General features: G+C 40.9%; 1 protein-coding gene across 1 annotated transcript in view; it reads left to right on the top strand.

Moving 5' to 3' along the window:
- Positions 1–8,095: 8,095 nt before the first annotated feature.
- Positions 8,096–16,676, top strand: part of LOC140135568 (phagosome assembly factor 1-like) — a 29,135-nt gene continuing 20,554 nt past the window's right edge. The window contains exons 1-2 of the mRNA XM_072157107.1: positions 8,096–8,331; positions 11,153–11,235. Coding sequence (XP_072013208.1) covers positions 8,268–8,331; positions 11,153–11,235 — 147 coding nt within the window. The 5' untranslated portion in view covers positions 8,096–8,267. The remainder of the gene's footprint in view (positions 8,332–11,152; positions 11,236–16,676) is intronic.

Genomic DNA, 16,676 nt, shown 5'->3' with positions numbered 1-16,676 from the left:
GATGTGCCCCCCCAGCCCAGCTGTGACGCGTCGGTCGTCACTCCGTGACGCACCGCTGGTGCAGGAAACCTGACACCTTGAGTCAAATTGGGCTGATGGGTCCACCACCAGAGTTCCTCTCGCGCGATCTCCGACATCGGAACCGCGAGGGATATTGGGTGACGACTGGGCCTGTAAAAGGCTAGAAGGTGTAGTTGTATAGGCCTCATGTGAAAGCGGCAGCACGGTACGAGGTCTCCCATACTGGCCATAAGGCCCAAAACCTTCATCCATGCCACAGCGGGTGCTCCCTCTGACTCGGCCAAGAGTCGGGCACACCTCGCCATGTTCGTCACCCTCTCGGGTGAGGGCGCGCGATCCCTCCTTGAGGTTGATCTGGGCCCCTAAGAATAGTGGTGTCTGCGTCGGGACCAAATTGGATTTCTTGGCGTTGATCAGAAATCCCAGGTCCGCACCGCACGGACTACTAACTCCACGAGACACTGTGTCTCCAGTGGGGGTGCGTCCGTAAATGAACCAATCGTCCAGGTAGCAACACATGTTGACTCCCCTGCGCTTCAGGTGCGCTGCCACCGCCCTGACCAGGAGTGTAAACACTCTGGGGGAGGAGGACAAGCCGAATGGCAGGCATCGAAACTGGTAAGTTTGACCCTGTACCTTGAAGCGTAGAAACCTCTGATCTTGAGGTGCGATCGGAACATGCAGATATGCGTCCGAGAGATCTAGCGATGCCGCCCACATACCCTTGATGGGGCAGGCTAGCACCGAAGCGAGAGTCTCCATTCTGAACCTCTTGGGCCTGATGAACTCGTTCAACGGCTTGAGGTTCAGAATGGGCCTCCAATCGCCGGTCTTCTTAAAAGAAAAAAAAAAAGTGCTCCAAAACCCCTTGGTGAAAGGGGGGTAGACCGGGACAATCGCTTGCTTGCCGTGAGAAGCTGAGTGACCTCTGACAGTAGTGCCCGGCGCTGGGGGCCGTCTGGCGGCACTACCGTGGACCTCTGAATCGTGCAGGCGCACGAGGGTGGCTGGTAAATTCCAGCCTGTAACCCCACTGACCACTGACAATACCCAGGCGCCCGGTGAGATGGCATGCCATCTCTGGGCGTAATGCACAGCGGCCGCCCACAGGGGAATCCCTGTGGGAAGTCCAAACCTGCCGGCATGGACTGTCGACCGCCCGTGCCCTCAGGACCGATCTGGTTTGCCACCCTTAGAAGAACGGCTCTTCTAAGGGGGCTTGCCATACGATCCAGCACTACTCTTGCGCTTCCCAGATTTTTTGGGAGGTGCTGGAGTAGCCTCGGGCTCGGGTGTAGTCTGTGGTGCGCGTCCTGCTGTAGCGGAGCTGGCGCTGAAGAACGCTTAGAAGACTTCTTCTTCTTGTGCTTCTTCTTCGCCTTACTGCCCTTCCCCTTGGTCAGGGCAGCCTCTGACTTCTTCAGAGTGCTCTCATTGGTGGCCTTCTTTGCCCGGTCCTCCACCGTAGCGCAAAAGGCCTGTCCAAAGAGTAGCCCCTGTCCCACCGAGTCTGACTTCTTCATTGCTTCAGCAAAGTCGGAGCCGTAAGTTGACTGGAGGGACAGACAGGCATGCTCCCGGCGGCGAGATGACATCCTATGGGCTAGGCCCATAGAACTCTCGTTGAGGTTAGCTGTTAGCACCGCTAACAGATTAACCTCGCGGAAGAGTTCGGCGTTGCCCGTGGTGGTTCGCTACCTTCCTGCCGAGGTGCTCGGCAAGCGTGGTAGCGACGCTAGAGACGCTTATAATCGAGCGTGCTCGCTTATCGATGAGCTTTAGCTCCTCCTCCCACTGGGGAGAAGCGACCCGTGCGCCTTGGCCGCAGCGGCAGGCGCTGGCAACGTCTGGATCCATGTCAGGGACCCTGAGGTAGGTTTCGTAGTCCTCCTGCGAAACACGCAGTGGAAGCGTGCAAGCACGCGGCGTCGAAGCTCCAGCGAGCCTGACAGCCCTACGAAACCTACCCTTGAGGTCCGCCGGGAATGCAAGTGCAGGCGACCCTTGTGTGGACGCGCTAGCTGGGCATCCTACTGAAAAGATGCCCTGGTCCTCCTGAACGGACTCCTCCTGAGAGAAAGCCAGGCCCAAACCTTGGGCCACACGGCTCATCACCTCAGCGGTGTCCGCAGGCAGACCATTGCTAGCGAGTTCCTCACGGGAAGCGGGGAAGGATACCTGAAGCTAGCTGCACAGCCTCATCAGACTGTGAGTCGCTACTGGTTTCATCTTCCGACTCCTTTCCCTCGCCTTCAGACTCTGACTCACTCTCTGATGAGGAAGAGATCTGACGACGGGCATCTGAAGGTGGACAGGGAGGTGTCGCCACCGTGTGGCTAGCCAACTGAACACCAGCAGAAGAGGGAGTACTCCGCTAGACCCCGAGATGCTAGCTATAGCACCCGGGATCCGCGACGCTCTCGCTGCTGTCGCCCTAGCCATCCCCGCGTGCGGCCTACCCCGCGCTGTATCAGGGTGAGCCACTCGCCGCCCAGGCTGGGTAACAACTGGTGGTACTGCTTGCCCAACGCTAGGCGGCACTTGCCCGCGGTGCTAGACCGTGGAAGAAACCACCCTGCGGCGGATACACACGGGCATACCCTGTCGGTAGCTGACCCTGAAAGGATCCGCCACCAGGGAAACCCCATGGAACAGCAGTACCAGTACCGCCTCCCCCTGTTGCCACAGAGACTGTGGTAACCAGGACAAGTACTGCGGTACCTGCGTGGTTGTAGCGTAGGTGCCCGGTAGGGCTCCGGCTGCGTACCACTGTACCCATGCCTCACAGCGTTCCCGCTAGAGGATCAAGCCGTGTGTATGGGTACCCCGCTATACTGGCTGTCCCTTGGCTAAAAGGAGCTTGCCTAGTATCACGGGTAGCTGAGCGTGTATACCCTCGATCAGTCACCTCGCTACCTGAATAGGCAGTATCAATCAATGGAGCCATGCTCCGCTGAATAGATAGTGATCGATCATAAGAGGGTAATTGACCCATTGACTGTAATGGATCACCCACGCTCTGCTGGCTCTCGAGGACATAAGTGGGTTGTTGATCAGCCAGGCTGTTCAAACTACCTACCCTAACCTCTTGAGCCTCGCCCAAGGTCGCTGTGTGTGGCGGACCACTCACGGCAGCTATGGGCGCGTGCATAGTGGCTACCACTGAAGTCGAGCCGTAGCTCGTCTCGGTAGCTGCCACCGTTTGCACTTGGGTCGCTGTCCCGTGAGAGACTGCGAGCCCAACCCGGTATAGCCGCTAGCCAGTCCCGGAGGACAGCCGGCAGCCATTCCAAGGCCCAGGGCATCACTCGGCGGTCCCGCCATGGAACGCTGCCGTGTGACAACCCCAGTTGGTTCTGCTAAGACTACACCCGAAGCGTTAGCCCCGGTATCGTCTCTGCTAAACCCATGCACGTTTTCATTCAACCCTTGCGGGGAACGAAAGGCGTGCTGCGTCGTGGATCAACCCAGGCAAGCCGGGTTCCACTGGCACGCTGCGTGCTACAGACCGGCCGAGGCAAGCCGGAGGTCCGTTTGCACGCTGTATGCTGAGATTCAACCCAGGCAAGCCCGGGTACCCTTGGCATACTGTCCGTCGCCGCTACTTCGCGGGTGCTAGACCCGCTCGTTCGCCAGCAATAGACGGGTGTCCACCTGCAAGAAACTCGCTAGAGATCTCACTGGTAGACTGGTACTCGCCTGTTAGGGCAAGTACCGCCCTGCTGCCTGCTACTAGCTTAGGCGTTAAGTCAGTGCTTTCGCTGGCTGCTAGGCCTTCGGGCTCGCTAGCAGTCCCGGAGGGTCCGCCTGCTTGCCCGGGACCGGAGCCCCAGAGGTTACCTTAGCGTGGCCCTTGCCGCCGCGCTAGTACCTACCATATCAATCTTACCTGTAGGCTTCTGTTTCTTAGTCTTCGTCTTCTGTCTGTGCCGAAGACCCAAGCGAAGCGCTACTTTCTAAATCCTCGAAGTTGATGTCCGATAAGCCTATGCAAAAGGAAGCAAACTTATTTGATTTAGAGCAATCCCTGTGGGTGTAGCAGAGTGGATGCGGGTCCCACTCTGCCACAAGGGAAGGGCATGATTGACAAGGCCTGGACATTGTAGCAATCGGGGAGCGTACAGCACTACCCCCCCCCCCCCGAACACAAGCTCAAGCCCAATAAACAGACCCACACGCACAGTGGCTGTCGCTGATGTAGTGGTATGATATAAAAATATATGTACAAAGGGATGAAAAACTGAAAACCTTTTGGTATAGATTTGTCAGGCTGGTCCTTCGAAACCCACGAACTCTTAGCAGTAACTCGTCATCAGGCAGCACTGAAAGATATAACGATAGAGCACACCATAAACATAGCGATAATCACTCACCATACATGTATACACAGTACTGTACAAACATCTATTGTAACTTACTAGTCTGCTATAGTTGTTTTACGTGAGAACAAAAAATAAAATGGCGCCCTAAGGCGGCCATTTTGAAAACGTGTGTTCCGTATACGAACGGAAACACTCATACAAGCTAAGTTTTTGGATCGTTTTTGTCACTTTTCTAGTCGAAAAATGTCGTCAAAACTATCTCCCTAGCGTACTATACTGGTTGGTTTTTACCTCAGGTGTAACAAACAAACTGTATATATCGTCCTTTGGTTCGTAATGATACTTAGCGTTGGTAAAGAAAAATCCACACGTCTATCTCATCTAGAAACCAAGGAGGATAAGGGATGATTATCGTGTGTGACGTCACCGAATGGGTGAGTCCACTCGGGGATCGGGGGTTTTGTTATTTATTCATTTATGTGGGACAAAATGACTATTGGTTTTTCCGCATCTCGGGATCGATGCAAGAAGTATCTTAATCAACATCGGAAGCGGTAAGATCGACCGGTGTACTGAGTCCATACATTTTCATACCTGCCAACTTTTGAAAACCAGAAATAGGGACACTTGCGACTACGGCCAGGGGTCCAGGGGGTCAAGGGGCGAAGCCCCGATGCCAGAGGGTTTCTACACATTTTACACTACAGGAGACACCATTTCGGAGGGGAAATTACATTTAAATGGATTAGAAAATAAGGTGATAACAGCCTTTAAGAATATCAATTATACATGCAATCTTCTTCAAGGCTGTTATCTTGACTTGTTTTCTCATAATTATACCATAAAATATGCAAATTAGGTACCTAAGCCCAGGCAATATTAGCAGATTTAGCACCCCAAAAGACAACTTTTGACATAAAAACCTGTTTTAGACTTTTTTGAAAAAAATGCTTCCTTCATCCTAAAAAAGTGGTTTCAAATGTTCAGTTTCCTATACTTTTGTACATGAGAGACATTCTTCAAAGTTCTTTTTTTGCCTAATAACATGGCCTACGTGGCTGAAATTGATATATATAATGCGCAATATAAAAATAATCATTCATCAAATTTTTGACCCCCATCCCCTCTTCTTTTTTTTTAATTTTCAAAAAATATTTTTTGCCAAAAAAGCAAATTATATGCCCTAAATTACTTGCTATTCAAGGTTGGAAACCAGAGAAATACTGCTACTAAAAAAAAAAAAAATTGCCAATTTATTTTTACAAAGTTGGATAAAATTTTACATTTTAATTACTTTTGCTTCTATTGAACAGCTAGCAATGTATACTAATACAATGTGTCCCTGACTGTTCAATAGAAGCAAAAGTAATCAAATGTACAACTTGATCAACTTTGTAAACAAAATTGGCATTTAAAAAAAAAAGTAGAAGTATTTCTATGGTTTCCAACCTTCAATAACAAGTAATTTAGGGCATATAACTTGATTTTTGGCCAAAAATATTTTTTTGAAAATTAAATTTTTTTTTTTTTTTGAAAATCGGGACATCCCGATTTTATGAGCGTTGGGGTCTAAAATCGGGATGTCCCGCCAAAATCGGGACACTTGGCAAGTATGCATTTTGCTGTCAACCTTGCAGACTCTTTGTAATATACTTTTGAATCTCATTTGGGCTAAACATCCATCTTCAAGTGAGTGAGCGGCAAATAACAACACATTTTACATGCGTGTTGGTCATATAAGGCCGTATAAAATTAATGTTTTGGTTCTCGTCCCCTCCCTCCTCAATTTCTGGGATTTGTCAGATTTTTTTTTTTAATTTTTCAATTATTTTAGACTTTGGAATGATTTATGAATTTTTCATACATATAAATAAGTTTATTAGAGAACAAGGACCACTTCCAGTCTTTTTGTGGTACTCTAGGTGGTTTATCTCTCAGAATCTCACATTTGAAAAAAAAAAAAAGTGCCTCATCGTTCAAGCACTATGGAAAAGACCGAAAACTACAGACAATGCTGATTTTACACTGAAAAAAAAAAAAAAAAAAAAAAAAAACACCCTCCCTCATCAATTCATGAAAATCCTCTGGACGAGAACCAAAATATTAATTTTATACGGCCTAATGAAAGGCAGACAAATAATGAATAATGAATAATGAAAAAGTTACCTCACTTGTTTTCAGAAATTATGTGACGGGAAACTCAAAATTGACTGTTAGGGCCTTATGCGCACCCTTTATGCACCCTCAGTTGAGTTGTTTTTAGACATTTGTGATGCCACCAGAATCTGGACGTCGATAACAATTGGTCCTGTCCAGTATTAATTTAATTTTAAGAGGAACAAACAAACAAGCATGAATGACAAGGTCAAGGAAGAATACTGCGCCAATAAAGTATCCTTAAACTTGGAAAAATAATCACAATTTCGAAACTGAACAATATTGGGGTAAATTTGTTTTTTTTAATAGATGCACTAGCTAATCCTGCACATTATGACACCACATTGAATCCAATGTGACCTCAAGAAGTAAAGTTACAAGCATTTGATTAGACGAAGGTCCAGTTTTAAAAGTGACAAACTAGCCTATTCAAAACTCCACAGACTAGACATCTGGTTTGAGAGTGGTAAATGGCTAATTTATGCGTTTGGCTTTAATTTAAAACAAAAGGAACAAAAGAAAATTGAAACAAAAGAACTGACAAATAAAATGAAAGCTTTGAAAAGTACAGTCTACAGAGAAGTAAAAACTGAAATAAAAACTGCTTTAAATAATGCTTCATTGAAGAAACTGTGTTGTCTCTTTGTTTGGCTTGTTGGAATCTTTTTGCGCCTTGTATAGGCCAGTTTGTCACTTTTAAAACTGGACCTTCGTCTATTCAAATGCTTGTAACTTTACTTCTTGAGGTCACATGGGGTCATTGTCATTGGATTTAATGTGGTGTCATAATGTGCAGGATTAGATAGTGCATCTATTAAAAAAACAAATTTACCCCAATATTGTTCAGTTTTAAAATTGTGATTATTTTTCCAACTGTAAGGATACTTTATTGGTGCAGTAGGCCTATACTACAAAAAACAAAAATGAAACCTGACAGCATTGTCATTGGCATTGCATTGATTGTCAATCCTGCCCCATTGCATTGCCAAGTGAAACTGAATTTTCTGAGCTGAGCATGCTGAGGGCTTCAGCATGATCATTCAGGCTGAAGTGAAACTGAAAGACTGAATTTGGACATGCTGAATTTATGGAATGCAGCCATTGACATGATCATGATGATTGATACATTAATTTAATTTGAACATGTTGAAACGGTAAGCTTAAGCTTTTTATTGCTTGTTCATTTATATTCAGGCTTTCTAGATCAGTGACAAATTTTCTCCAACTAAATAAGCAACATTTACACACATTTATTGCAATCAATTTGCATTAAAAAGTCGAAAACTCACTCAAAATCGAAGTGAAACTCTGCTGCTTGGTATGTAGTCTGCTTCACATTTACCGGAAATAAACTCAGCGGTCAGAGGTCACGAGTTTCTTGTTTACAAAAAGTTGTGACGTCATGATAAACAAATTGATATGAAAAAATATTTTTAATTGAAATTTTGCTTATGATTGCTTCCTTTCCTTGCGGCTGACTCTATAATTTTCAAACTAAATTAAAACCATTCTTTATGTAATCAAGTGTGGCGCGTTAGGAAATGATAAAAACCTGTAGAATTTATTCCATAATTTTGTGTAGAGAAATTTACTGTTGTTTTCTAGAAACGCCATTACCAAAATACGATGTCGACGTAGCTCAGCTGATGGTCTGAAAAGTGTATCAAAACATGTAAAAAAAGTGACAACAAAAGACTAGAATTACGAAAACGGTAGCTCAAACGTGCTCCGTAAAGTCTAGGGGACCCATTCGTGGCCGCAGTGACGATGCTGGATCTTGAGGTTGTGCCAGGGAGGTCGATTGGAAGTGAACAATGGGAGTTTGTTTTGGGTGAGGTTTCATCCCGCGCAATGTCAATGTCATGATTACATATCATTGACAATGACATTGCATTGTACAGTCAATGTACACGTACTGACGTACAGGACACATAATCATACATACATGCATGGCAAACATATTAATACATTCATTTTGTCAATCATGCATGTCTCAGCAGTTCTCACTTTCTGTCCATTTAATAAATGTCCTCCTTCAGCAATTCAGTGTTTAATTTTAGTGCTTGTTTTATTCATGTTATTTGACATTTTATAAATCTGTAGTGTACTGTCAGTGTCATCTTGTCTATCTCGATCTTTGTTCGGAGTGATTTCCGAATACAATGAATAGCATGATAGAGTGCAGCTCTGCTAAAGTATTTTCCAAAGTCCCTTTGACAGTGTTAACCATCGCGTATACGTGCGCGACGTCAAGCGTGTGCATTGGACCTTGTCCTTGTGCAAAAATACGCGCTGGACGGCTAGCAGTACGCTTAATTTGTAAAAGGAAATCTGAATAACGTCATTATACAATCTTATTACAACACAAGACTGCCCTACTCTAGACTCGCTGAGTCTCATGGACGCCGTTCCTATGTCCATCAGACTCGTATTTCCCATTTTGGATGTCAATGGGAAATACACACTTAACGATTTGCGCCGGTTAGAAACTTGAAAAAAAATCTTAAAAATTTTATCAATGTATATAAAAATGGTACTAACCTTATTGTGCTTGCTAATTTAAGACTCGGTTGAAACAAAATTAAGGATCGAATGCATTTTAGTGTCCAAAAAGGCAAAATTATCGTCAAAGTTCTGCGAAATCGGCACCCTTGCGAAGGGTTCAGAATTGAATCGAACGAAAATATCCGATCTTTGCGATCAAAAACACAAAATTACAACTTTAAACATACTATTGGCAAAAGACATTATTACCAAACAATACAGAATAGAAAATTTGACATCATTTTCTCAAAATATTGAAAAAATTTGCTCACTAGACATCTAAAAAGTTCGCAATCCAATTCCCGTTCAAACGCGTGGGAAACTGAAAGTGCGATAATCGTGACTACCCTACTCCAACCCAAACCCCTACAACATGTAACCCTAAACTCCGTAAAAAGAAAACTGGAATCAAGTCTAGCAAGTTGCACCCTATTCATGCTATTCGTTATTCGGTAATTGTACTGTTTATTCTTTTGCAAAATTCCTTTAGCAGCTTTTTATTTTGGCGCCGTTTATGGCGTAAACATGAAGTTGGGTTCTGATTGGTTTGTTGAGACACGTCATCAACAAGTCAGCAGGCGTGAATTTACGCGAGTGTACGAGGTTGAATAAAAACTGCGAGGATCTTTGCAAAAGCCTGTAGTCATGTCAGCGTGTGTCTAGTTTTTGGCAACTGGTGCTTGCGAATTGATTTAATTGCCAATCATTCATAAATCAAATTTATCGTGCCCCCTGTTAGGCATGATCACAAAATTTTCAAGTAGGTTTTTTCACATGGAAATTATTTTGTTTAAAAAGGTGATCATTTAACTTAAAAAATGAGGGGTCAACCATGTCTGTAGCTCAAATATCAACAAAGTTATGGGCAAATGTCTGTTTTTTGAAATTTTCATTTTTCTGCGGCCATCATTGACAATGACTTCCTGTACAAAAGAGCCAGTATTGCCCAGTAATGCATCATTTTTCACCACGATGATCCGTTTTACACAAAGGCGATTTTATTTTATGAAATCTAACTATCACTGCATGATGACTTCTGTATCAAGGATAAAGGACCAGCACCTTTTAGACTACGTCTCAAAGTTTCTGGTGTCCAAATTTCACAATTTTGTATTTTCCTATGGGGATTACACAGTTAAGCCATTTACTGTGGTCGCAACTTTTTGAGCTTTTTGAGTTGAACGTCGCCCTCTATAATAAGCAATATGTGGACATACATGTACCTACCCCTGTAATTTTATATGGCTCCAGTATCTTACTTGAGAACTCTAGCTTCTAATTTGCACACATTGCGGTACAAGTTGGCACATTCATTCGAGGCTCATGAGGCTAGCCTAGAGTTCTTTGCTGTCGTTTTTTCAGTATAGACATTAGCGCAAGTTATTTTTTGCCACTCATCATGTAGTTTTTATGGTTGTCCTCTGTAGAATACTGTAGGGGCATTTTAACAGGATAGTTGGTTTATTTTTGTTTTTTTGTCAATGTCAACTGTATTTTGGAGCAAAAATTGCGATTGGTCATGTGTCATGAATTGGGGTATAGGAAAAGGTGGTGGTGTTACATTTTTTTTCCAAAATTTTGTCATATCTCAAGAATGGATCTAGGGGTACTGAACTGGTTTTAGTCTTATTTTCTTGCTAAAAAAATGTTTTGAGGCGTGCAAGTGCGATCGCACGCCTAAAACGATGCTGAGCAGTGTGATTAATCGCACACCTAAATTTTGGTTTAATAAATATTTCAAATCAACTACAATCGGGCTAAAAATAACGAAAATATGATCGTCTTTAGTCATTGTACGAGTTGCCAACCTCCGCAAATTAATTTCCGAAATTTTCATTCGAAATTTACCAAGAAAGTATTTTAAAATGTTTTTCTTAAAATATTTTAAAACATTGTTTTTGAAAGAATCATCAAATTCCTTTATTATTACCATAATTTTTTTTTCAATTGGTAGCTTTACCACATGCTTTATATTTTGCTCCCATGCTTTTAGAAACCCACCCTTTATACAGCAAAATTTTAACCCCCACCTTTTCACCCGATTATCAGAATTTCATACCCCCACAGTCACTCTGTAGAAAGCACCATTATATATATTTTTTTTGCAGGCATGCCATTCACACAAGCTGTGAATATCCTAAGAAGACAATGCCGGGTCATCAAAGATATCCAGGTAATCTACTGCGAGTCGGTAAGTCGAACATTTGGTACAAATGTGTAGAAATCATTGAAGAGTCAAGTACATGGACCTGTTACTGGATTCTGTTTTACAACGATGTTGAGAGAAGTTCAGTCCAGGTGCAGGGCAAAGATTTCATTGCTTTAGGGGATACTACACCCCTGGCAAATTTTGTGCCTATTTTTGCATTTTTCTCAAAAATTATAACGCATTGGTGACAGGTAAGATATCTATATTATAGGGGCAAAGACCACAACTACTGCACTGAAAATTCAGCAACTCAAGGCAAGTAGTTCCTGATTTATTGATCAAATATTGGTTTTCCCTCATTTTTGACTGTAACTTCACAACTGTTGTCTGTGCTGAAAATAAAATGTCCAGTGCAGTTGTTGTAGTCCTTGCCCCCTATAATATACATATCTTACTTGTCACCAATGCGCTATAATTTTTGAGAAAAAATGCAAAAATAGGCACAAAATTGGGCAGGGGTGTAGTACCCCCTTAAAAAGTTTTCTGATCCAAATTGCTTCTCTGAAAATCTCTGGCAAACAAGATTTATCAAGTAATTTTGATCAGAAGACGGAGGATAAAACAGTCAACCGGGACATCGGCAGTTACTCTCTTGATTACGTATACGATCCACTCATAAGCAACCGAGGATGCAAAAATCGCCAATATCAAAGTGATATATAATAATATAATCCTGCAGGAAAAGTGGATCCCCAGTGGTCATTCTGAAGAAGCCATCAGCTAAGATGGCAAAAGTCTAAATTATGTTCACAAGTATTTTTGGATTTGTCAATCAAAAAATCTAACCTGATTTCAAATAAATTTGTTGTGATAGTCTTGATGCCGGTTCTTATTGTGTGATCAAAATGCATTAAAAATAACTATTTTGTTTGCAAAGAACTGTTAAAATCCCCATTTACAAATAAACGTGTGAATTACTTTATTTCCTATGGTATTGTTAGTTAGATTAATGAAATTGTATTACAAATATGTACTTTGAATTTCAAATGCATGTATAATACTGGTATACATATGTACAAGTGTAAAGCTATCATACAGGGCTTTGTTTACATTTTATGCAGGAAATAAGAACATATTTCACTCTAGCCAGTGCTGTTACATATAATTTTTAAATAGGGGAATGAACAGGGTCTTATTTAGGATTTAAGTGCCTGTCATTTTCACAAAAACTGCCTGTCCAAAATTTTACCCTGAAACATAAACTTGACCTTACTCGGCCCCTTCTTGGGTTCAGTCAGTTCAAATATTAAATACCAGGGGTGTGAGAGTTCAGATTAAAATCTGAATTCATATTTTTTGATCTCAATTTTTATCTCTTTTTCTGCTCTTCCTCTGTACAAAAAAGTATAGGAGCTTTCCAAACTTCAGACTTTTTCAGATTTTTTCAGATTTTTTTATCTGTGGTCACTCACTCCCCTGAAATACATAAATTGTAGCTATTGCTATATAGCCGTGATTATACTGTCTGGTCTTGTTTTGAGTTCACAGAACTTATTCAAGCATTATTTTTGCCTGTCCCAGAAGCAAACTGCCTGTCCAAAATGACAGGTATACGGGTCAGGACTGGAAAAAATGTTTATTTCCCGGCAAGAGAGAGAAATTTCCCTCTACCTTGGCAGGATTTTCCACTTTTTCTTTATTTTCTTATGTATTTCTTTATCCAGAAAAGCAAAATTTCCCTCCAAATGACCAAATTTCCCAGCAAGGAGATTGCCAAATTGCTCATTTTTTCCAGGCCTGGATGGGTGTCTACATGTAGCTAGCACTTTGGTAGTGAAACAACCAACTTGATTTTAAAAACTCAATGTGCATAATTATATATGTGACATGATCAAGGGGGATGAGTTGCATGTTGGCAATTTTCAATTAGAAGTTTTTTAAATCATTTTCTGGCAGTGTACGAATGCTACATTTTGATGCAAAACCCATCAAAATCGGACATCTGGTTACTGACGTTATGAGCAATTTATCAATGGCTGAAAACAATATTTATAAAACAAAAGAATTTGAACACTGTTTTTGCCAATACCTCAAAAACAATATTTTTTTTTTTTTTTTTTTTTTTTTTTTTTTTTTTTTTGTCTTTCAATGTTTATTAGATTTTTATTATGAGAAAAACAATTATCAACAAATTACAATAATCACAAAAAAAATTAAAAAAACAACAGCAGACAACAAATTTTAACACATGAAAGTACATTTGTACATTGTTGGGTAATTCAAAATATACATGTATATCATGATCATGCAGCCATTACCTAACGTAAAAGAAAGTATTACAGGTCAAATCTCCATTTACAGAAGTGGGAGCTGAGTTTACCTCTCTTTTTCGCAATTAAATATTCTGTTTCCCTATTATTCTTAATGTAGGCCTTAACGCTAATAACATTTGGTTTTTTAAAAACAATATTAGCGACATCCGACTCATTCCCTTTGATCATGTCACATATATATTATGTTCATGCCTGTGTAGGTGCATATGTGGAGATCAGGGGTTTATGTGTCCATGCATAAGTTACAAGAAGAGCCATGTATTTTTTTTAACTACACCCCTGCCCAATTTTGTGCCTATTTTTGCATTTTTCTTAAAAATTATAGCGCATTGGTGACAAGTAAGATATGTATATTATAGGGGCAAGGACTAGAACTACTGCACTGGAAATTTTATTTCAGCACAGCTGCACAGACAACATTTGTGGAGTTACAGTCAAAAATGAGGGAAAACCTATATTTGATCAATAAATCAATAACTACTTACCTTGAGTTGCTGAATTTTCAGTGCAGTAGTTGTAGTCCTTGCCCCTATAATATACCTTACTTGTCACCAATGTGCTATAATTTTTGAGAAAAATGCAAAAATAGGCACAAAATTGGCCAGGGGTGTTGTACCCCCTTAAATCAATTCATCTAGCAACTTCATCTAATTAACTGGGTCAAGAAAAAACAAACAAATCTTCATTCTTTTGGCCTTAATGACTGGCCTGTACGTGTCAGATAATATCAGTAAGATATCCTGTCATCAAGTGATTCTTTTCCTATTGACCTCTTAGCACTACCATTAATACTCCTGCATAAGGTGTTGCTTGGACATTTCCTTTCTGAATTTTCACCTTACCTTAATCGTAAGCCCTGTGCATGAAGAAAGATCCTTCTAATGCAACTTTTCTATTCAAAAATTACATTTCAATCAAACAATGAGGTTCTCTGATAGCTTACCAATTTCTTGGGTGTAATCAATGGTTTATTTAATTATAATTTGTACCGTAATATTTTCCTTGAGGTTGTATTGAAAAAATATCCATAATCATTCAATCCAAAACTTGATTGCTGTGTCTGTGAGGTTTATACTCCATATATTTATTAGACGCATTAAATAAAAAGGGGTGATAAAAAGTATTGAATATTCTATTCATGAATGTACAGCTTCACGTGCAATATCATATTTTTTGATCATTACTGTTAAAATATGTTTATCCTTGGGTTGAGAGCACCTCCTTTCCACCATTCTACCAGGTCCAGTTGACCGCAATTTTAGCTGCGGACCTCTCTTTCCGTGGGACCTGGTTGCAGGACGAGGTCTCGCCCTTTGGATTATTTTGTGTACTTTATGTGATATTTTTGATATTTAATTTTAAATATGTCATGCTTTTTGTTATTTTTTAATGATGTAAATTTCACATCAATTCAGCTTTTAGCTGCTACCGTGTCTTTTAATAAACCATCAATGAATGAATGAATACTACTTGTGCATGTGATTTCAGAAATTAACTGCACAACATATAACCAGATCTATGCATACGTTGGCTTTTGATTGAAGAATTTTCCATCATGATAGTGTCATCATCAGTGAAATGTCAGATAATAAATGGAGGTTTAAAATGCTATCAGTTTTATACCCAGTGTACCAGCAATTGTTATCACTTGAATTAATTAAGTTTTGATGGCACAAAAAGAGTTCAGCATTGTAATTATACAATGGCAAATGGCTCCACATATTTTTCAAGATGAAGCCTATTTTATTGACACGTTTAATTTTTGAAGAAGAGAAGTAAAAAAAATTAGCTAAAGCAGGATTCAAACCTGAGACCAGTTCTATACCATCTGATCTATCCAAGCCTTGAAATAAGCAGACTGGAACCAGGAGAAATTTGTTTTTGAACATTGCTCCTGGTTCACTGGGATTTTACAACAACCAGGAGCAATTTCTGAAGAAACAGGAGCAATTTACAAATAGTAATCCTTTTCTGCATATAATACCAGCACTACTGCATCAAGTGCAAAACTGTAACCAGTAGCAATTTGTTCTAGAAAATTGCTCCTGGTTCATGTGAATTGTACAAGGACCAGGAGCAATTGGTGGCTTTACGAGAGCAAATTTGCTCCCCGCGCTCGCTTATTTCAAGGCTTGGATCTATCCAACCCTATTGGTGAACGATGATCCCAATTACCAATATATTTGCTTGGGCAGAGTCATGACACTGTACTATGGGTGGCCGGGGGCCCGGGGATCACGCCTACATTACAATACAACCCAGGAAGCGACAGTACATTGTACATGTTTTATACAGCTTTTGCAGCTTTTGAATTTTAATTAATTTTTATCACCAAAAGTGTTCTTGAAAAAGAATTCAATACATATCAAAAATGCATACATGTATACATACCAGTTTTCATGAAATTTGTATTTTCACGTTGTTGTTGTTGTTGTTGTTGTTGTTGTTGTTGTTGTTTGTTTTTTTTGTTGTTTTTTTTGTTTGCTCAGATGATCCTTTTTTTAGGCAAATTTTATGCAAATTTTTAAGGAAATTTTCAGTCATTTCTGGATTTGTTGTCAACACTGGCTGGCATTATTTTCTAAAAATTCATGATGATGACAATTTTGCTTTCAGGAATAGTGATCAATGCTAAATGTGATGCAAGGTTGATGATCAATAAATTATTCTGAATGTCATTGCTTAAAACTTACATCCAGTTTTGTGCAACAAAAATATAGAATGTACAATTACCCACAACTCTGATGAACTACGTACTAATGTACGTCTCCATGTACATTGTACTCTACACATTATGTCTTGTCTCATCAGTTTAATGGGGATAAGGGAGTTCAATGTACCTGTTACAAAATGTACATGTTGGGGTTAAAAACCCTATTCATGCAGCTTAACATTATCAGTCTGATGAACGAACCATCCTCAGGGGTTAACACACGAAATGTCAGAGCATCATAACTCACACAATATAAAACACTCTGCAACAACAAATCTGGACGTATAAATCCTTAAAAAATCATTTAGTTTTGCAGTTGTTTAGGTAACAATATGTTATACATTGTAAGTGTTAGAACTTGTGTTAGAACACTAAACATTTTCAAAATTTGCAGTGAAATTAAGGGGGTACTACACCCTTCAATAAATTTGTGTCTA

Source organism: Amphiura filiformis, chromosome 16 (genome assembly GCF_039555335.1).
Source record: "Amphiura filiformis chromosome 16, Afil_fr2py, whole genome shotgun sequence".
Lineage (NCBI taxonomy): Eukaryota > Metazoa > Echinodermata > Ophiuroidea > Amphilepidida > Amphiuridae > Amphiura > Amphiura filiformis.
This window is presented reverse-complemented; position numbering and strand designations above follow the sequence as displayed.